The 23337-nt window shown below is 38.7% G+C and overlaps 3 protein-coding genes across 3 annotated transcripts; 1 reads left to right on the top strand and 2 right to left on the bottom strand.

Annotated features, from left to right (window-relative positions):
- Positions 1–49: 49 nt before the first annotated feature.
- LOC309511359 (glycosylated lysosomal membrane protein-like) lies at positions 50–8785 on the bottom strand. Its single transcript, XM_082186553.1, has 6 exons — positions 8590–8785; positions 7279–7551; positions 6184–6378; positions 4371–4589; positions 2017–2282; positions 50–789 (listed from the first exon to the last, which is right to left on the bottom strand). Exons 1-6 carry the CDS (start codon positions 8686–8688, stop codon positions 618–620), a joined length of 1224 nt encoding a protein of 407 aa, XP_082042679.1. The 5' UTR covers positions 8689–8785; the 3' UTR covers positions 50–617.
- A 3877-nt stretch (positions 8786–12662) lies between these two features.
- Positions 12663–14231, bottom strand: LOC309511417 (glycosylated lysosomal membrane protein-like). The gene is made up of 2 exons (XM_082186669.1): positions 14034–14231; positions 12663–12995 (listed from the first exon to the last, which is right to left on the bottom strand). The coding sequence occupies exons 1-2, from the start codon at positions 14130–14132 to the stop codon at positions 12678–12680; spliced, it is 417 nt and encodes a 138-aa protein (XP_082042795.1). The 5' UTR covers positions 14133–14231; the 3' UTR covers positions 12663–12677.
- A 3020-nt stretch (positions 14232–17251) lies between these two features.
- On the top strand, positions 17252–22172 carry LOC309511415 (uncharacterized protein). Its single transcript, XM_082186665.1, has 5 exons — positions 17252–17843; positions 18651–18688; positions 18780–19058; positions 19274–19306; positions 20512–22172. The coding sequence occupies exons 1-5, from the start codon at positions 17824–17826 to the stop codon at positions 20586–20588; spliced, it is 447 nt and encodes a 148-aa protein (XP_082042791.1). The 5' UTR covers positions 17252–17823; the 3' UTR covers positions 20589–22172.
- The last annotated feature ends 1165 nt before the right edge of the window (positions 22173–23337 follow it).

The raw sequence follows: 23337 nt of genomic DNA, 5'->3' as shown, positions 1-23337 counted from the left end.
CAGTGTTGAGGAGGAGCTTATAGAGAGAGAGAGAGAGAAACGCTTGCAGTTTTAAATCCATATTTACATTTTTATTAGTAACTGGCGGCAACAAAAACTGAAAGATTTCAGTGTTTTTAAATGTGGTGCAAATCAATGTTTACAAAATGCAAATGTGCATGAAAGCAGAAGCGCTCTCCTCAAACCCCTGATGAGGAGACACACTGAATCCCTGAGACCCATCACTGCCGTCTGGGAAGGCATTTAGCAAAAACACATGCATATATTTTAGGAATAAAGACAAATGTATGCTTTAAAATTGGGCAAATAACTGATTATGCACGCAGGATTATTATTATTATAATGGGACACAGAACAAATAAGCATCATGTCTAAAAAATATGAAATCAAATAATCACTCGATTTGTCCTGTGATCTACTGGCCAATCAGTTTTAAGTATAAAGGTGTAAAAAATCCGATACGTCTGAATCAAAAACACTTTTCCAGAGAGAGTTTGTCTGTGCAAATGTTCATCAGTAACGTGCATGTGATCATTCTAACCGTCCAATCAGGGGCCAGTGACCTCATCACTGATTGGCCGGTGTGTGCATTGGGGCGGGGCTTGTACCCTAACGTCTCAGTTGATTGGCTCGTAGATCGAGGAGCGTGTCATCCTCTTGCGGACACAAACAAACACTCCACCGATGATGATGATGGCCAGCGGAGTGCCAAGTCCAACGGCGATGATGATAATGATTAACGTGGAGAAGGAGTCGGCTGGAGGTTCACCCATGCCCATTAACACAGTCCTGCAGAGAGATCACACACACACTGTTCAAACACACTCTCATACTGTGTGTAATATGAGCTACAGCTCATCTCATGTGTGTTAAAGCTGTTGTTCAGAGTCTCTATAATTCACTCATTGGTTCAGAACATTGATCTGTTTGTTTGAGTGGCTCGTCAACTTCTGACTCCACCAATCATGTGAGTTTGGGGGCGGGACTATCTGTTTGACTGACAGGGGGCGTGTTCAGGAAACCTACTTCACTTGTGAACCATTTAAACATGTATTGGAAACAAACTAGACATTTACTAAAGAAGGTAAAAATAATATATAGTAACAATATGTGCTTTATAGTTGATCACAGTTGCAATTAGTGTAAAACCAGTCTAAGATCACTTCACATGATAAGATAATCAATAAAATAACAATTTAATATTTATTTAATATGTAGTATTTTTATATCGTCAAATATTTAAAAAAATATTCAAGAACAGTTAAAAAATATTTGTAATATTTCCCAACAACAGATACTAATCGGCAAGTATGCGAAAAAAGAAAAGAAAATAAGAACTAATAGAAAATTACAATCAATAAAATAACAATTTATATGAAGTATGTATAATATTTTTAATTAAAATATTCAAAAGCAAACCTAAAACCTTGTTTTTAAACTATTGTTTTAATATTTTATAATTTAATAACAGATAATAATCGGCAAGTATGGTACAAAAAAAAAAAAAGTCTATTAAAAACCAAAAATGAATAACAACAGAAAATTACAATTAATTATAGTAATTGTATATTCATTATTATATAGTATTTTAATATTTACAATTTAAATATATATATATATTTTTTTTTTTGTAATATATATATAATAATGTATAAATATTGTAATATTTTAAATATTTCATTATTCCTTTAATAATAGCAATCGACAAGTATGAGTAAATAGTAAATGAAGAAACCAATAGAAAATTACAATCAATAAAATAACAGAATATTTATATTTAATACATAATATTTTATAATATCTTCAATTCAAATATAAAAAAATCAAAAGCAATTAAAACAATTTTGTTTAATCAAAGACAATTACAATCAAAATAATAACAATTTAATATTAGTTTTATATTTAAACATATATATATTTTTTAAATAACAACATTATTTCCTAACAGATCTAATCAGCCAGTATATGTAGAAGGTAGATGTCTAGATGATGAACTGAATGTAAGAGTCCTCTCACCAGCTGATGTACTTGGTGTCGCTGTAGAACACCGGGTCTTTATCGACCCCGAAGCTGATGTTGAGCCCGTGGGTCTGAGCCTCGGGTGTGAAGAAGGCCTGGACCAGAGCGGACTGAGGGATCCGGCTCACGGACACCAGAGGAGAGCTTCTGCAGGGCGTAGCGTCCTCAAACACAGGCTCGGGTTTACGGTACGCCACGGGCTTCCACTGGGAGAAACCCCACACACTGCTGGAGTTCAGCGGGAGAGAGACCCAGTCGAACACCTGACAGGAGAGACAGCACATCATCATACTGCAGTCTTCATTATACATGACTGATCAGTGCACATCATTATTGTTGCCCGTAATCTCAGGATAACTTCCTCTCGCAGCATCTCTTCTCTTCTCTGATGATGGGGGCGGAGCAACCTGTCACTCACATGAGATCAGCCAATAGAGACAGAGCACATTTAGGCCACGCCCACACCGGGGAAAACAACCCAACCGTCTCCATTGAGTGTGTATTGTGTGAAGCTCTGCCTCCTCATTTATGACTTATAACAAAACACAAAACAATGTCTAAAAGCTGCTGTGTGACGAGGTGTACAGCAAACAAGCTAAACTACCCAGGAATAAGTGTTTATAAGCTGAAGACCCCAGCGTTTCAGGACACAGAAGTGGACACAGGCTGGTGTGGGATCCTGACTCTCAGTATGCACTAAAAATACATTATGTGTGCAGTTAATATTTTATCACTGGTAATATCCAAATGTCAGTTTTCTATATTATATTCCTGTAAGCTAAGCTATCCTGTGGCTGATTACGTTCCCCTCAGCGGCGTAAGCTAGTTCTCAGAGTAATATGACACGCTGCTCTCTCTCAGTTGCCTGTGTCCACTTCTGTGTCCTGAAACGCTGTTTTTTGCCTTATAAACACTTATTCTTGGGTTGTTTAGCTTGTTTGCTGGACACCTCGTCACACAGCAGCTTTTAGACACTGTTTTGTTTTTTGTTATAAGTCAGAGATGACGAGGAGGAGGAAACTTCACACAATACACAGTCAATGGAGACGGTTGGGTTGTGGATTGTATGGACAAAAAGTGATGTAATTCTGAAGTGAAGACTTCACGCATCACATATGATTGAGTAGGGTTTAATAATCTGAGAAAATGTCCAGAGGTGTGTTTCCCAAAACCATCGTTCCAACGAGCATTCGCAAACAGCATCGCAGAGTTGTGTTTGAGCAACAGATCTTGACCTGTGGTGGTTAGTAGAAGAGTTTCTAGATTGCATGACATGTGGACTCAATAAATCCTGATCTTGAGCAAAATAAGCAAGATGACATTCAGTTCAACCTGTGTCTTTAATTAAGGATACATACAAATGTCATTTACGTCTTTTAGTTTGTCAAGAGATTTAAAGCAAAGTTTTTGAAGAGTGTGTATGTGTGAACGAGCTCTACTATGTAAGAATGAGCCTATGATTGAATCTGGAAATAAAGCAAAATAACAGAGAAAATGAGGAATATTTCTCAGATGCATGTCTGTAATTTATATCAAAACATCTAGTGTTAATTCGATCTCAAACAGATTCATTAACAGTAGTTATTATTACTCCATAACCTGCCTGACATCATTAAACAACGTGGTTGACTCTATGGATTGAACGACTAATTTGCGACAACATGGTTTGGGGAAACAGTCGTGACTATAGTTGATGTCTTCAATGATGCATGGCACTACAGTAGTGAAGCAGCGAGTTACAGCGGTGTACGGGACACACACCTTACACACCCTAGAGACAGAACCACTGGAGGAGATTGTGTGCGACACCAAAGATTTCATCATTTACAGGCCTATTTATGTATCATATGATACAGGCCTTAGGAATAATGCAGTATATATGACCCTGGATCACGTCACCAGTCTCGAGTCGCACGGGTATATCTGTGGCAATAGCCAACAATACAGTGTACGGGTCAAAATGATCCATTTTTCTTTTATGCCAAAAATCATTAGGATATTAAAGTAAAGATCATGTTCCATGAAGATATTTAGTAAATTTCCTACCATAAATATATAAAACATGTGTTTGTGTGAGTGAATGCAGCACAATCGAGGACATTAATGAACAACTTTAAAGGAGATTTTCTCAATGTTTAGATTTTTTTGCATCCTCAGATTCCAGATGTTCAATAGTTGTATCTCAGCCAAATATTGTCCTATCCTAACAAACCATACAGCTTATTTATTCAGCTTTCAGGTGATGCATAAATCACGTACCCATGTGACTGGTTTTGTGGTCCAGGGTCACATATGTGATACAGTAGAGTTTACTAATCTGAGAAAATGTCCTGGTTTGTTGAAGTTTGTACCTTGAAGATAGAAGGAGTGTATTCATCATCTATGGAGCTGCGGACATCAACTCTCCCCTGGAAGCCGGAGTCTCCGACCGACTGAAACTCCAGGAGGAAGCGAGAGTGGTTTCCTCGCGGCGTCACTCCGTCCAGCCAGACGTGGAGCTGAGAGGAGTTAGAGTTATGGAGGAGACTCGGCCACGCTCGATCACGACCCGCAGACTCGAACACTGACAGCTGAGGAGAACCGAGAGCAACACACACGTGTGTAAGAGACTGTAGTGCATACACACAGATTACACCCCAAAATACTGTATATTTCAGAATGAGCTCATCCTCAAAATGGCTTAATTATCATAGAGATGACGGAGGTGAAGTTATAATGTTTCTTCACCCTTTGGGTTTATCTCATCCTGAGCAAATGGTCATCAATTGTAGAATGGGAATGGGTGAGGGACACAGAGAACCAGCTCAGATAAGGAGGGCTGGGCAAAAAAATAGATGTTTCGATTAATCGTTCTTTAAAATGTGGTCGATTCAAAATCGATTCTCAAAAGCCACGAATTGATTTATTTCCATATTTATTTATCTATCACCCAGAAGCCAGTGTTAGTTTTCCTCCACTGTTCATAGGCTTCCATGTTACACTAATGCTGTGAGATTATATGTGTGTTTAATCTTAAACATAAGATAACCTGATCCTGTTTGATCAAGGCGTGCGACTCTTCAGACTCGTCCAACTTTCAGCATCAATTTTTCATCTTGCATCAAAATCCTGTCTATTCATCGTATGCATTTGAAATATAGAGTTGGGTTCTGTTTTACCTGTTCCTAAAGTAAAACTAGGTTTAATATACAGGTTTGTGGCTCTTAATTTATTTTATTAATTAACCACTTGTAAACTTATGTTCACCGTTCTTTTTTATAAATCTATATTCATTGAGTCAAATCGGGATTCGAAATCGAATTTAGGATCAAATCGAATCGAGAGCTTGTGAATTGAAATCGAATCGAATTGAGAGCTTGTGAATTGAAATCGAATCGAATTGAGAGCTTGTGAATTGAAATCGAATCGAATTGAGAGCTTGTGAATTGAAATCGAATCGAATTGAGAGCTTGTGAATTGAAATCGAATCGAATTGAGAGCTTGTGAATTGAAATCGAATCGAATTGAGAGCTTGTGAATTGAAATCGAATCGAATCGAGAGCTTGTGAATTGAAATCGAATCGAATCGAATCAAGAGCTTGTGAATTGAAATCGAATCGAATTGAGAGCTTGTGAATCTAAATCGGATTGAATTGAATTGAGAGCTTGTGAATTGAAATCGAATCAAGAGCTTGTGAATTGAAATCGAATCAAATTGAGAGCTTGTGAATCTAAATCGGATTGAATTGAATGGAGAGCTTGTGAATCTAAATCGAATCGCATTGGAACATCTGAATCTAATACCCAGCCCCAGACAATAGGGTCTCGACTTCATGAACAACACACAGACCACAGCTGGTACAACAGGAGCAGCTTGATTTACATTACGAGTGTTAAACTGTAACAGGATAAAAGGTTTGAGATTCGGATGTTCTGGGTTCGTTCTGATGCCGGTGAACTCAAGGTGTGCTTCACCACTGCTGTGCTGTAATGAACGTCATTTTTGAGATCTTCGACGTCCACTTCATTTTTCTTACACATGAATCATCTTCATATTCGATTCAGTTCAATTCAATTCACGTTTATTTGTATAATGCTTTTCACAATACACAGTATTTCAAGTCTAGAGTGAAATATGAAAAGACCATATTCATCCTGTTATGTGTTTGCTGCAGTTCTGCTTACTCTCAGACAGAGGGAGCCGTTGACGAAACTCTCGGCTTTCTCTCGGCCGCATAACGTGATCATGTGATCCGACTGGTTGACGGTGGCGTTCAGCTCCGCCCAGATGAAGTTCTGGAGCTCGTAAGGAGAGTAGAAACTGGACTCTGCTGTCTTCTGGGGGTCTGCGGTGTTGTTGACGTCATCGTACTCCCATATCTGAGAGACACACACACATCAGTGTTCACCTCTCACCTTCAGTTCTCATGGTTTGTTCATGTTTATCAGTTTCCTTTCTCTTTTTAACCCTTAAAAGCATGAATGTTTCGCCAATCATTATTACATATTCAGGTCTTTAGCGACCCGGATATATATATCTAACATGAATGGATCTCGACCTGATGATATAAAACTCTCCTGATGTTAGAGTCACAATTACAGAAGAATAAAATAAAGCATATTTTGTTAACTTTTGGAGCTTGGAGGAGTGTTTTATACCATCATCATCTCAAACATATTCTCAAAACTATCATTTTCAACGTCTTTAAATCAATATTTTGATCTCTGACAGCTTCTTCACCAGATCCACCATCAGTGATGCTAATATTAGAGTGTGTTTGCAGTAAATCGCTGAGCCATTTCAAGTGTTGCTGATGATGCTTCCTATTCTTTTGTTTTCTGCCTGCAGTAACTATGAGTGAAACGCCATGCCATCATTGTGTATCAGGCATTGCCATCTTGTGGAATAAAGGTGAATTGCACTTATTCAGTCATTAAAGGTTCAACTAGTGATGTGCAGAAAAAAAATACAGGTGTTACACACCTGAATGGCAAAACAGGCATTCTTTTATAAAACATTTTTTATGGTTTATTATGAATAGATTGAGGAATACTAAGAAGGTTGATGTCTAACTTAAAAAAATTAATGAGGAGGAGGGTAGTGAATGACGTCCCGGGTCACTAAAGACTCGAGGTAGGCGTTTAAGGGTTAATAACAGTCTAGATTTTGTCTTTTGTTCACATATTCCCATTTTAACAGTGTTCCTGTAGTGAACAGCAGCAAACGTCATAGGTTTAATTCCCTGATAATGCATGAAATGAGGCTTGACTGCATCTCACCCTGGTGAACACGAGTGCCGAGCTATAGGTCACGCTGCTCTCCGGCGCCACCTTCAGGCTACCTGAGGAACTGCCGTTGATGAACACAGGCCAGTTGACCTGCACTGCTGACTCTGTGCTGTTCGTGTGGACCAGCAGAAGCGCTGGAGCTCCGAGATTACACAGCATGAAGTGAAGCGTGTCGTTGGGTCCCAGTCCTCGCGCATGAACCAGAGCGACTCCAGGAGGAAGAGACGAGGGAGGACTCAGACCCGGGTTCAGCTCTACAGACACCTGAGGACATCAGAGAAGTGTGTTCATCACACCAGTATCATAGACTGATCACAAACCCTTTATATAGAGATGTCAGATTCATTCCAGAGTGTGTGTTGAATATCATTGATGTGAATTCAGACGATTTATAGTCAAACCAATAATTTTTGATATTTTTTCACTAGTGTGTGCAGGACACTATAGTTCATTTCTGTAAGTGAGGAGAGTAAAATAAATTAAACTGTGACATATTACACCCAAACATTCTTCATACAGTGACTACCAGTAACATTTATGTATATCAGCAAGGTAAAGTTTTCAAACTGACTAACATAGATGACATTTTGTTGAATCATGGCAAAATAAAAAAAATACACATATGAAATCACATGACATGTATAGGTTTTTGTGGTGGGAAAAGTGAAAATGTTGGAAGAGCAATCTGAACTTCCACCATAAGAAATAAAACCATATATCTCAGCTCTGATCTAGTTAAATACTGTTTATCGCTTGTCAATGAAAAATTTATGTTAAACTTAAGATATTTATTGATTGTCAAATGTCTCTAATTCTGTGACTGTAAATGCTTTGTATAATAGTTTGACTCAATCACTGAAAAGAACCAGTTCAAATTAATGATTTGTCATCATTATTAATCATTTACAGTACATTCATATAGTAAATGTAGAATTATGTTCAAATTACACTAAATCAGTTGTACTTGAGTGTTTATGGGTTTCAAAGGTCTTATGAAACAGAACACATATATCATAATTCATTTATTTATATATTTTCATGCCACTTATTAAACTGAAATACTCTCTAGTTCTGATCCAACCTTTCAAAAACACACAAAGAGGAACATGATGACCAGCTTTTGTAAGAGATGTGCCTAAATATACAGCTGTGATAAACACCACGGTCAAAGACTGGATAAGAACATAGTTTTCTATAAAGTGTCTATATGTGGGTGTTTGCAGCTTTTTAAAGGCTGTTTGTTGTTGCACCGGTATGAAGTTTGTTCATTGTTTTCGGTTGATCTCAATCATTTATTCTCACCTTTCGTCGAAATTTATCTCCATTTCCCAGAAATGCACGCGCGGCACCAAACACCACAAACAGCACAGAACATATAACATTCACTTTAAACATCGACATGTTTTATACTCTGAACACAAAAGTGGAATGAAGAACTGACATTTCTGCTGTGCTGTTTTGGTTTCGGGTGAGTCAGTCATGTGACCCGCGGCGTGGCGTCATCACGTGACATCTCACGTACTCGGATGTGGTAAATCTGAGCTCGCGGTCCGTTTCACCAGAGAATAGGTGTGTTCGACATCGGCTGCGGCTGGATGTAACCGATCGGCGAGAGTAGCCGGGAGCTGCAAACAGAGACGTGAAGTCGGACACTTTCTGGTTCCCGTAGTGACCGCTCACGTGGTGTTTGCATAATACTTTACCACAGCTGCAGTGAAATAAATGCAATATTTGCCAAATAATACACAGATGTTTCAGAGACATTTTCATTCAATACTTTATGTACTGCTTCATACAGCGTCTGTTTGAACAAGAATAAAGTTCAACATAAGCTACTATCAATGAAGTGGAGTCTACGTTTTTTAATCAGTTTTAATTTGATAAACATGACACAATATAACATGACAACAACATGAAAAGAGTGTTCCCTGTTATAATAAACTGATTTGAGAGCTTTAAGGGAACTAAAGGTGTTCGAATAAACACGAAACACATGTGATCGTTGTCATGCGGTGAATCCGGCCAATCGTGGAACAGCTGTGTCGTCATCAGCCCTCCTGCAGCCCAGTGCAGCCGCTCTTGAGAAGCTGCGCTGGCTGAGTTCTCCGGCTACTCTCGAATTGCTCTCGTGGTACTTTGATGGCATACGTCACAGTCACCAGGCGTCGGCGCTGTATCAAGTCGGACAAAATTTCTAACCGGCATGCACTGCTTTAAGTCAGCCGCCGATCGGTCTGCGCAGAGCTGCATGAAGTCCAACAAGCCTAAAGTCTAATGAGGGGAGAAGTGCCACTCAATAAACTTCCGGTTGTGTAGAATGAATGGAGGTCTATGGCGCTATACCCCTCAAAATCCACTTTTCTCAGGATATCATTTTTTGTCTAGTAATTTGAATGTTGTTTTCAAAAGGGGATGCAAAGAAATTACACATTGCTGGGTGTTAGATTTTTTAGAGTCACTTATTTGCTTTAAAAAGTCTTTCAAAATGTCAATGACGTCATACACATTGTACGACCAGAGATACTGCTTTACGGCAATCCTTCAGTCACTTTGGTGCTTTCACGCTCTGCACTTTCTTTTCTCTCGAGGCATCGACAACACAGCTGACACAGGTAAACACACAACACAGCTGACACAGGTAAACACACAACACAGCTGACACAGGTAACTACACAACACAGCTGACACAGGTAAACACACAACACAGCTGACACAGGTAACTACACAACACAGCTGACACAGGTAAACACACGACACAGCTGACACAGGTAACTACACAACACAGCTGACACAGGTAAACACACAACACAGCTGACACAGGTAAACACAACACAGCCGACACAGGTAAACACACAACACAGCCGACACAGGTAAACACACAACACAGCCGACACAGGTAAACACACGACACAGCCGACACAGGTAAACACACGACACAGCCGACACAGGTAAACACACGACACAGCCGACACAGGTAAACACACGACACAGCCGACACAGGTAAACACACGACACAGCCGACACAGGTAAACACACGACACAGCCGACACAGGTAAACACACGACACATCCGACACAGGTAAACACACGACACATCCGACACAGGTAAACACACGACACAGCCGACACAGGTAAACACACGACACAGCCGACACAGGTAACAACACGACACAGCCGACACAGGTAACAACACGACACAGCCGACACAGGTAACTACACGACACAGCCGACACAGGTAAACACACGACACAGCTGACACAGGTAACTACACAACACAGCCGACACAGGTAAACACACAACACAGCCGACACAGGTAAACACAACACAGCCGACACAGGTAAACACACAACACAGCCGACACAGGTAAACACACAACACAGCCGACACAGGTAAACACACAACACAGCCGACACAGGTAAACACACAACACAGCCGACACAGGTAAACACACAACACAGCCGACACAGGTAAACACACAACACAGCCGACACAGGTAAACACACAACACAGCCGACACAGGTAAACACACAACACATCTGACACAGGTAAACACACAACACAGCCGACACAGGTAAACACACAACACAGCCGACACAGGTAACCACACAACACATCTGACAAAGGCAAGCACACAACACAGCTGACACAGGTAAATACACGTGCTAGAAGAGTTTTCTTTTTGTTTCTGGTCCCGCTTCGGATGCCACGATGCCATCAAGCGGTATCTCTGGTCGTAATCAGTCCTTCACTGACCAATCAGCGTTCATTAGCAGAATGCTAGCGTGTTATGGGCAACAACAACTCAACCTGTAAGAAATCGAAAGGACATAAGTACTCGTTCATTCAACTTTCGACCTATAACCCATGTTGAACTTGCAAAACCTACAATCAAATCTGAGATTTCTACACGGCAATCGGGTGAAAGAGACAAATTTAGCCGTCTAGCTCCATAGACTCCCATTCATTCTGCACTCATGGCGAGCGCCCCCAGTGGAACTCTGATTGGAACTACAACCAATAGGACTTAATAGGGCGTTGGAGAGAACAGGCTTTCCGTAGACGGGCTTTGGTTTCACCGTCTTTAGTGAAAGTTGTAGGATATATAATTAATATATACCAAAAATTTATTTTATTAATTAACCACTTGTAAACTTATGTTCACCGTTCTTTTTTATAAATCTATATTCATTGAGTCAAATCGGGATTCGAAATCGAATTTAGGATCAAATCGAATCGAGAGCTTGTGAATTGAAATCGAATCGAATTGAGAGCTTGTGAATTGAAATCGAATCGAATTGAGAGCTTGTGAATTGAAATCGAATCGAATTGAGAGCTTGTGAATTGAAATCGAATCGAATTGAGAGCTTGTGAATTGAAATCGAATCGAATTGAGAGCTTGTGAATTGAAATCGAATCGAATTGAGAGCTTGTGAATTGAAATCGAATCGAATCGAGAGCTTGTGAATTGAAATCGAATCGAATCGAATCAAGAGCTTGTGAATTGAAATCGAATCGAATTGAGAGCTTGTGAATCTAAATCGGATTGAATTGAATTGAGAGCTTGTGAATTGAAATCGAATCAAGAGCTTGTGAATTGAAATCGAATCAAATTGAGAGCTTGTGAATCTAAATCGGATTGAATTGAATGGAGAGCTTGTGAATCTAAATCGAATCGCATTGGAACATCTGAATCTAATACCCAGCCCCAGACAATAGGGTCTCGACTTCATGAACACACAGACCACAGCTGGTACAACAGGAGCAGCTTGATTTACATTACGAGTGTTAAACTGTAACAGGATAAAAGGTTTGAGATTCGGATGTTCTGGGTTCGTTCTGATGCCGGTGAACTCAAGGTGTGCTTCACCACTGCTGTGCTGTAATGAACGTCATTTTTGAGATCTTCGACGTCCACTTCATTTTTCTTACACATGAATCATCTTCATATTCGATTCAGTTCAATTCAATTCACGTTTATTTGTATAATGCTTTTCACAATACACAGTATTTCAAGTCTAGAGTGAAATATGAAAAGACCATATTCATCCTGTTATGTGTTTGCTGCAGTTCTGCTTACTCTCAGACAGAGGGAGCCGTTGACGAAACTCTCGTGCAGAAAAAAAATACAGGTGTTACACACCTGAATGGCAAAACAGGCATTCTTTTATAAAACATTTTTTATGGTTTATTATGAATAGATTGAGGAATACTAAGAAGGTTGATGTCTAACTTAAAAAAATTAATGAGGAGGAGGGTAGTGAATGACGTCCCGGGTCACTAAAGACTCGAGGTAGGCGTTTAAGGGTTAATAACAGTCTAGATTTTGTCTTTTGTTCACATATTCCCATTTTAACAGTGTTCCTGTAGTGAACAGCAGCAAACGTCATAGGTTTAATTCCCTGATAATGCATGAAATGAGGCTTGACTGCATCTCACCCTGGTGAACACGAGTGCCGAGCTATAGGTCACGCTGCTCTCCGGCGCCACCTTCAGGCTACCTGAGGAACTGCCGTTGATGAACACAGGCCAGTTGACCTGCACTGCTGACTCTGTGCTGTTCGTGTGGACCAGCAGAAGCGCTGGAGCTCCGAGATTACACAGCATGAAGTGAAGCGTGTCGTTGGGTCCCAGTCCTCGCGCATGAACCAGAGCGACTCCAGGAGGAAGAGACGAGGGAGGACTCAGACCCGGGTTCAGCTCTACAGACACCTGAGGACATCAGAGAAGTGTGTTCATCACACCAGTATCATAGACTGATCACAAACCCTTTATATAGAGATGTCAGATTCATTCCAGAGTGTGTGTTGAATATCATTGATGTGAATTCAGACGATTTATAGTCAAACCAATAATTTTTGATATTTTTTCACTAGTGTGTGCAGGACACTATAGTTCATTTCTGTAAGTGAGGAGAGTAAAATAAATTAAACTGTGACATATTACACCCAAACATTCTTCATACAGTGACTACCAGTAACATTTATGTATATCAGCAAGGTAAAGTTTTCAAACTGACTAACATAGATGACATTTTGTTGAATCATGGCAAAATAAAAAAAATACACATATGAAATCACATGACATGTATAGGTTTTTGTGGTGGGAAAAGTGAAAATGTTGGAAGAGCAATCTGAACTTCCACCATAAGAAATAAAACCATATATCTCAGCTCTGATCTAGTTAAATACTGTTTATCGCTTGTCAATGAAAAATTTATGTTAAACTTAAGATATTTATTGATTGTCAAATGTCTCTAATTCTGTGACTGTAAATGCTTTGTATAATAGTTTGACTCAATCACTGAAAAGAACCAGTTCAAATTAATGATTTGTCATCATTATTAATCATTTACAGTACATTCATATAGTAAATGTAGAATTATGTTCAAATTACACTAAATCAGTTGTACTTGAGTGTTTATGGGTTTCAAAGGTCTTATGAAACAGAACACATATATCATAATTCATTTATTTATATATTTTCATGCCACTTATTAAACTGAAATACTCTCTAGTTCTGATCCAACCTTTCAAAAACACACAAAGAGGAACATGATGACCAGCTTTTGTAAGAGATGTGCCTAAATATACAGCTGTGATAAACACCACGGTCAAAGACTGGATAAGAACATAGTTTTCTATAAAGTGTCTATATGTGGGTGTTTGCAGCTTTTTAAAGGCTGTTTGTTGTTGCACCGGTATGAAGTTTGTTCATTGTTTTCGGTTGATCTCAATCATTTATTCTCACCTTTCGTCGAAATTTATCTCCATTTCCCAGAAATGCACGCGCGGCACCAAACACCACAAACAGCACAGAACATATAACATTCACTTTAAACATCGACATGTTTTATACTCTGAACACAAAAGTGGAATGAAGAACTGACATTTCTGCTGTGCTGTTTTGGTTTCGGGTGAGTCAGTCATGTGACCCGCGGCGTGGCGTCATCACGTGACATCTCACGTACTCGGATGTGGTAAATCTGAGCTCGCGGTCCGTTTCACCAGAGAATAGGTGTGTTCGACATCGGCTGCGGCTGGATGTAACCGATCGGCGAGAGTAGCCGGGAGCTGCAAACAGAGACGTGAAGTCGGACACTTTCTGGTTCCCGTAGTGACCGCTCACGTGGTGTTTGCATAATACTTTACCACAGCTGCAGTGAAATAAATGCAATATTTGCCAAATAATACACAGATGTTTCAGAGACATTTTCATTCAATACTTTATGTACTGCTTCATACAGCGTCTGTTTGAACAAGAATAAAGTTCAACATAAGCTACTATCAATGAAGTGGAGTCTACGTTTTTTAATCAGTTTTAATTTGATAAACATGACACAATATAACATGACAACAACATGAAAAGAGTGTTCCCTGTTATAATAAACTGATTTGAGAGCTTTAAGGGAACTAAAGGTGTTCGAATAAACACGAAACACATGTGATCGTTGTCATGCGGTGAATCCGGCCAATCGTGGAACAGCTGTGTCGTCATCAGCCCTCCTGCAGCCCAGTGCAGCCGCTCTTGAGAAGCTGCGCTGGCTGAGTTCTCCGGCTACTCTCGAATTGCTCTCGTGGTACTTTGATGGCATACGTCACAGTCACCAGGCGTCGGCGCTGTATCAAGTCGGACAAAATTTCTAACCGGCATGCACTGCTTTAAGTCAGCCGCCGATCGGTCTGCGCAGAGCTGCATGAAGTCCAACAAGCCTAAAGTCTAATGAGGGGAGAAGTGCCACTCAATAAACTTCCGGTTGTGTAGAATGAATGGAGGTCTATGGCGCTATACCCCTCAAAATCCACTTTTCTCAGGATATCATTTTTTGTCTAGTAATTTGAATGTTGTTTTCAAAAGGGGATGCAAAGAAATTACACATTGCTGGGTGTTAGATTTTTTAGAGTCACTTATTTGCTTTAAAAAGTCTTTCAAAATGTCAATGACGTCATACACATTGTACGACCAGAGATACTGCTTTACGGCAATCCTTCAGTCACTTTGGTGCTTTCACGCTCTGCACTTTCTTTTCTCTCGAGGCATCGACAACACAGCTGACACAGGTAAACACACAACACAGCTGACACAGGTAAACACACAACACAGCTGACACAGGTAACTACACAACACAGCTGACACAGGTAAACACACAACACAGCTGACACAGGTAACTACACAACACAGCTGACACAGGTAAACACACGACACAGCTGACACAGGTAACTACACAACACAGCTGACACAGGTAAACACACAACACAGCTGACACAGGTAAACACAACACAGCCGACACAGGTAAACACACAACACAGCCGACACAGGTAAACACACGACACAGCCGACACAGGTAAACACACGACACAGCCGACACAGGTAAACACACGACACAGCCGACACAGGTAAACACACGACACAGCCGACACAGGTAAACACACGACACAGCCGACACAGGTAAACACACGACATAGCCGACACAGGTAAACACACGACACATCCGACACAGGTAAACACACGACACAGCCGACACAGGTAAACACACGACACAGCCGACACAGGTAACAACACGACACAGCCGACACAGGTAACAACACGACACAGCCGACACAGGTAACTACACGACACAGCCGACACAGGTAAACACACGACACAGCTGACACAGGTAACTACACAACACAGCCGACACAGGTAAACACACAACACAGCCGACACAGGTAAACACAACACAGCCGACACAGGTAAACACACAACACAGCCGACACAGGTAAACACACAACACAGCCGACACAGGTAAACACACAACACAGCCGACACAGGTAAACACACAACACAGCCGACACAGGTAAACACACAACACAGCCGACACAGGTAAACACACAACACAGCCGACACAGGTAAACACACAACACATCTGACACAGGTAAACACACAACACAGCCGACACAGGTAAACACACAACACAGCCGACACAGGTAACCACACAACACATCTGACAAAGGCAAGCACACAACACAGCTGACACAGGTAAATACACGTGCTAGAAGAGTTTTCTTTTTGTTTCTGGTCCCGCTTCGGATGCCACGATGCCATCAAGCGGTATCTCTGGTCGTAATCAGTCCTTCACTGACCAATCAGCGTTCATTAGCAGAATGCTAGCGTGTTATGGGCAACAACAACTCAACCTGTAAGAAATCGAAAGGACATAAGTACTCGTTCATTCAACTTTCGACCTATAACCCATGTTGAACTTGCAAAACCTACAATCAAATCTGAGATTTCTACACGGCAATCGGGTGAAAGAGACAAATTTAGCCGTCTAGCTCCATAGACTCCCATTCATTCTGCACTCATGGCGAGCGCCCCCAGTGGAACTCTGATTGGAACTACAACCAATAGGACTTAATAGGGCGTTGGAGAGAACAGGCTTTCCGTAGACGGGCTTTGGTTTCACCGTCTTTAGTGAAAGTTGTAGGATATATAGGAAATAGGATATAGGTTATAAATTACGGTAATTTAATGTAATGTTCCTAGACGTGAACAGCCATTAACAAGAAGAAGAGGAAGAACGGAGAGCGTCATTTCGTCATCATCACGTGAATCACCCGGCATTCACTTTAGGCTTGTTTGAGATGAGCAAAATCTGCGCAGAATCGATCACCGGTGATCAGCGCGAGATGCATGCCGGTTAGAAATGTGTCCGAGTGCGGTCCGCCTTGCTCTGATGCTGACGTATGTCAAAAAACTCTCGCGACCGCAAGGCGCACCTGTCGGATTCTGCAGTCGCGCGCAGTTGCTCTCCACCGACTGCGCTGATCAAAAGCACGATGGGAAACGACTTGCTGACGACACAGCTTAATGATCATTGGTTTAAACAACCGTGATGTATTGTTCTCTTTTAAAATATTTGAATGTTAAAACTCTGGTATCATGTTTTATGTGTATACGTACGTTATATAACGTGTGAATAAACGCTCTGACAGTGCGATATCAGGGTTATGTGATGTCATTTTTATAATATATATATATATATATATATATACATGTCTGTATTAAAGAAAAAAATATTGATAAACACGTATTTGGAATGGAATTAAATAACAAATACTTTGGGTGTCTTGTTCATTATATTTATTTTCATATAAAAGCAACAGAACTTGAATTACATCCAGTTTATTAGCAACACTGTACATGAGCGTGAATCCCGCGATATCAGTCTTTGATCTCACAGGTGTCAGATCCACTACGAGAAGAGAGAACTGTCCGGCTTGCCTGCACTTTTTTCACTCCTCCCCTCACTGCAGCCGACTACTCTCGACTACATCTCAGGCGAGGCAAGGCGCATCTCAAACAAGCCTTTTCACACGAGCCGACCGTCACTTTCACACGCAAACAGTGAAATCTCAGTAAAGTTACTAGATCTTGAAATCGGGTTTCGGGCTGCCTTCATACAGAAGTCCGGCTATTTTCAGCAGTTTTCCTGAATTAAAACCCAGCGTGTTTTAGCTAAACTATCGGGACTTCCGCATTACTGTGGACCGCTGACATCATGCCTTCACGGTTTAACCAGTAAGTATGTAAATATCCTACAGCCAGATTGTGTGTTTGGCTCTTATCTTGTTAGTAAGTTTATGTATGTTTAGAAATGTCAAATACCAAATTAGCTAAATAAACAATAAAAAAAATAAAAAACTTTCAACTAGACATAATGGGTTTAGTAGACTACGTCATGACGCATTGGATATTGTTACTTTTAATATATTTAAAAAAGTAGTCCAAATATAATACAATATAAAGAAAATAAGCAATAGGATATAAAAGAACATTAAAAACAAAACAAAGAAAAGGGCAGAGGGATAGTTCACCAAATAAATCCCTAAATATGATTTAAAGGGCCAGTTCACTAAAAGTGTAAATTCTGTCATAATTTACTCGGCCTCATGTTGCTCTGAACCTGGATGAGTTTCTCTGTAATGTTGAACACAAAGGAAGATATTTTGTAGAATGTTTGTAACCAAACAGTTACTGGGCACCATTGACTTCCATAGTATTTTTTTTATAAATATTATGGAAGTTAATGGGGACCAGAAACTGTTGGATAGCCCACATTCTTCAAAATATCTTCCTTTGTGTTCAACATTACAGAGAAACTCACACAGGTTCAGAGCAACATGAGAGTGAGTAAATGACAGAATTTTCCTATTTAGGTATTAATGTAATCAGTCAACTTGGGGAAATATGATGAAATCCACTTGTTACACAGGCTTTGAATTATGCAACCTTAGTGTTATAATATAACCTTTATTCAATATTTAAACACTTAAAGTGAGCATGTACAGATCTAGCACATAATCAGCCCTTTTCTCTTCTCCTCAGGGCCAAAGCACTGGCTTTACTGCCATGCATCGTTTACTGTGCGAGTGAGTATTTCATTTCTGCAGTGTTTTAATATCACTATTTATTTTAAGAAAACATATATAAATATTTCATTGTTTATATCCTCAGGTTGTGGTCCTCTGCCACAGACGTGTATCCAGTGTTCTCTGTCTTGTGATGGAGAACCTGAGCTAAAGCAACTCAAGAGCGTTCATGTTCGTGTAGAACATCATTCAGTCCCAGTTCTGGATCAAACATTCTCCAGTTTGTGTGATGACGGACGCTGTTCAGTGCCAGGCTGTTTCCAGAGGGATGAAAAGTACACACTAGAAATATATACTCATGATAATGCGACGCATGAGAATGAGCGAGTACTTGAACTGCTCTACAAGACTATTGTACAGCCTGGTAAGATCATAACCGATCTCACCAATGTTTTAAAGGATTAGTTCTCCCAAAACTGAATACTTTCTGTTTACACTCATCCTCATCGTGTTTTAATGTTTTCTTTCTTCTGTGAAACATGATGATTGATGTATCATTTGAGTGAACTATTCCTTTAAGTTATATTAAAAATGTAATTCTCTTTACATACTGAATTCTTGCCTCAATGTTTTCCACAGACTGTGGTCCGGAGGGAATATCTGGCAGGAGCAGTGAGTAAACATGAACTAAACACCCCATCACTTTGTTATAATTAAAATAAAAAAGTTTTCTGCTTGCATTTAAAACTCAAGTTATTTCTTTTATTTTTCGAATCATGACTACATTTAGATTAGCTGTGCAACAATATATCGTGTCACAAGTATATCGCAATACAAAAATGCAACAATATGTATCATGTATAGCTCACCCAAAATAGAAAATAACTGTGTGAAAAGTTTTAGTGTCAGTACTACATTAAACTACTATATATAATGTATAATAATGCACTGGGGGAATATATGTGTGTCCTGATGATGCCAAATATCTGATGTTACCAGTAAAAAGTGGACTATATTATTTTACATATATCTAGTCAGTGACAGTTCAAGCATATTCATCTACAATAATTCAGTATTTTCATCTTCAGAATCATGAATATTGTTATTCTGGTGTCTCTATTGTCCTGTGCTTTGAGTTTCAGGACAAGTCCAAGACTATTCATTTACACACACACAATGTAATAGTAAATTTAGCATTTTAATCAACAGAATATTTTTTGTTAATCTTTTATATTATATTATATTATATTATATTATATTATATTATATTATATTATATTATAGTATATTATAGTATAGTATTGTAATATCGTATCTTGAGTTCAGTATGGTGATGTGTATCACATCGTGACATGAGGGTATCGCTACACCCCTAATTTACATGCATCATAATGTGATTTATAATGTGATTCGATCAATATTGTTATTAAACTTTACTGTAGTAAAAAATCATAGTAAAATGTGGTGTATGCTGGTTTCAATTGCTGAAGAAACTTCAATTTGAAAACGTTGCGTGACATGAATATAATGTGGTATATTGATCATCGAAAGTACTGAGGCCGGACACCAAAGAACCAGTGAACAAATCAAAAAGTAACACACCTATGAGCTCATAATTTGTGCTTTGCATTATGGTATATGAATAAAGGTGGTAAAAATAACCACAAATCTTCGTGAATAAAAAAAAAAACCCTGCATTTAAACGGAAGTGAAGAGGTTTGCTCTTGTCATGTAATTATCTTACTGTGATTACATCCTTACTCTGAGTATTGGAAATAATCACATTACTGGTTCCCATCTAAATGTAATCAATGTTAATGTTGAATGAGCAGGAATTTGGTGCAGGAATTCATGCAAATTATGTTTTCTTTATCCAGATGATGCTGACACAAATGGCTCTAACAAACTCCTGATCTTGCTGACATGTTGCCTTTGGATCTTCTTCCACCTTTGAGGGACTGAGATAATGGCACATATAAGCTGTGTCCCAGTTCAGAGACCATGCGTTCGAAGGTCGGACTGAGCGTTGTTGAACGGGACAGTGTAGTCTACGGATGACTGCTCATCTTCCAGCATCTGGGACATCTTTCCCTTGACGAGCAGCAGTGAAGTGTTTGTACTGGACCTTTTATATTCAACAGCCTAAAAACTAAACGGGGTTCACAACCTGAATTGGGACGCAGCTTTAGAAAACAACAGCTACTAGTGCCAAAGAAATGCTATTTTCAGTAGTAACTCTACCGTCCACGACACTGAAGGACATGTCTGCTATAAACTACATTTTTATATCAGATTTCCTATTTTTATGTCTTTCTCTGCATTCTCTTACTCTTTTGTCCCTACAGAAATCCCACTGCTGCTTTATATGCTGCTTTACTTTAGTCTTATGATACACACACAGCGTTACATAACCTGAAACGAGCATTTTGGACCTCAAATCAGCACAACATTCAAAAAACAATAGACTTTTATGACCAAAAGTGCATTAAATGGACAATTATTCTTGCTGGACCATTCTGCTAAACTACGTTTTTATATTAAAATCTTGTTTTTTTTATTTTTTTATATTTTTTTTATATTGAATTTAACCCTTACCAAGTTACACTTTATATGCAATTTTCTTGTTTTGTATTTGTAAAAACTAGTTGATCTGTGTTGAAAATCTGTGAAAATTCTATTAATGTGAAAAATGCTGGATGAGATATTTATATATATGAGATATTTATATATATGATATATGTATATATTTGAGATATTTATATATTTAAATGTTTTATTTACGAAATATGTTGTTTACTATTTCTTGCTTTTTCTTTACTAATGATGCAGAAGCTGTAAATTATAGAGACAATGCAACATTTTTGATTAAATGATTTGCATTATAAATGGGTTTACTGTTAACAAATATTGTGATGATTCTTTGATTTGTTTAAAATTTTGTATTATTGTTCTTGTAGTAGTTGTTGATTAAATACTAATAATACACATCATAATGATTGCAATTAGATTAGATATTACTGCCTGTTTTTTAATGAGATAATGCATGTACAGTTTCATGGCTGGTAAACCGCTGTCCTGTCAGTCCTCTGGATCACTGCATTGAGACACACTTTCTATTTAGAATAGTTCATAAGCTCAGACTTCATACGAATCATGTAAACTTTATATTATTTCTTATAAAGTCTCAGTTTTCGCTATCTATTAATAATCTGACTTTGGTAGCCAACTAGTTGTCAAATTAAGAATGTTATAATGACCAAATAAAAATGCAACAAATGTTCAGACTTGCATGTAAAAGGCCATTAAATTCATTTCACATTTATTTGTACAACGCTTTTCAAAACACACATCGTTTCAAAGCAGCTTTACAGAAAGAGCATGAGTCTACATTACAGTTTACAGTGATCTGATATCAGAGGAAACTGACTAAGTTATGTATTTCAGAAATGTAGATATACAAAATCACAGTTAGCGAAAAATGTATTAATTTAAACAATGTAATAATTTAATGCAGAAAACATGAGCTCATTGAAGTAATTAATACTTGTCCGTTAAAAAATGATTATGACATTTAGAAAAATGTAGCATTGGTGCATGTTAATTACCCGATATCTGGTTTGGACTGTACGACGTTTTGTAAAACCTCAAACTAGTAAGGCATCTGTTCTTCAGTCTACAAAGGAGAGTCACAGCAAGTTGCTTTTTTTTATTTGTATTTTTTTTATTAAATCTTTACGATACAAGGAGTAAGAACACACAAATAGAGTCATTAATACACTGTAAAAAAAAATTACATCCCCAAGTAAAAAATGTAGATGTGACCAGTCACTAGAAAATTTTGACTTGGAGAGGTTAGAAATGTTTTACAGTGTACAGAGAGAAAAAAATATAAACAAGAGCAGAGCCAGGGGGAGTTTCAAATAAATACATTAGAGATAGAGCATAACTGAATGGTTTTAGCGGCCTCTTATTTTTTGAATCATGGATGGATTTGATGTACTGTTCCGTCTTCTTACCAAAAGCAATAAAAGAAGGTTTAGAATGACTAAATTTGGCTTTGTGAATATGATATTTCCTTAAAATGATCAATAGATTAATTAGGTATATTTCTTTCTGTTTTTTTACTTTTAATATCATGGAAACCAAACAGTCCATCTTTCCACAACAAAGAAAAATCAGCGATAAGTTTAACAGTAATGTATCGGGACAGATCTTTCCAGAAAGTGATGGTGTAGGGACATTGCCAGAACAGGTGTACCATTGTTTCTGGACATATTCCACATAAAGAACAGTTAACACATATGTCAAGCTTAAACCGTAGCAGGATAATATGTATGATTTTGAAAGAGATTTCTCTTTCGTAAGGAGGTATTTGTAAGGAAGTTAGACCAATAGGGAACAACATTAGGGGTGCTGGTGACATCTCTCTGGAATAAAGAGCAAATATTACGATTATTATTCCTCGTTGTGGTTGCGAAACAAATATTACCAACTGAGGTCAGCTTAGGGTCCAAATCTGGTAGGCAATCTGGTTTTCCAGCCCCTTTTAAGAGTTAAAATACCAGATGGGATGGCATCCATAACAACTGCAAACTCTCTTGGAGTGATTGGAGTGCCAAAAGTGTGCAGGAATTCAGAATAATTCAGCAATGATCCATTATCATTTAATAGCTGGGATACTAGAATTATGTTATTATTGAACC

Source organism: Leuciscus leuciscus (assembly GCF_965113295.1).
Source record: "Leuciscus leuciscus genome assembly, chromosome: 12".
In the NCBI taxonomy this organism is placed as follows: domain Eukaryota; kingdom Metazoa; phylum Chordata; class Actinopteri; order Cypriniformes; family Leuciscidae; genus Leuciscus; species Leuciscus leuciscus.
Note: the sequence above shows the minus strand (reverse complement) of the source record. Positions and strands in the feature narration are given on the sequence as shown.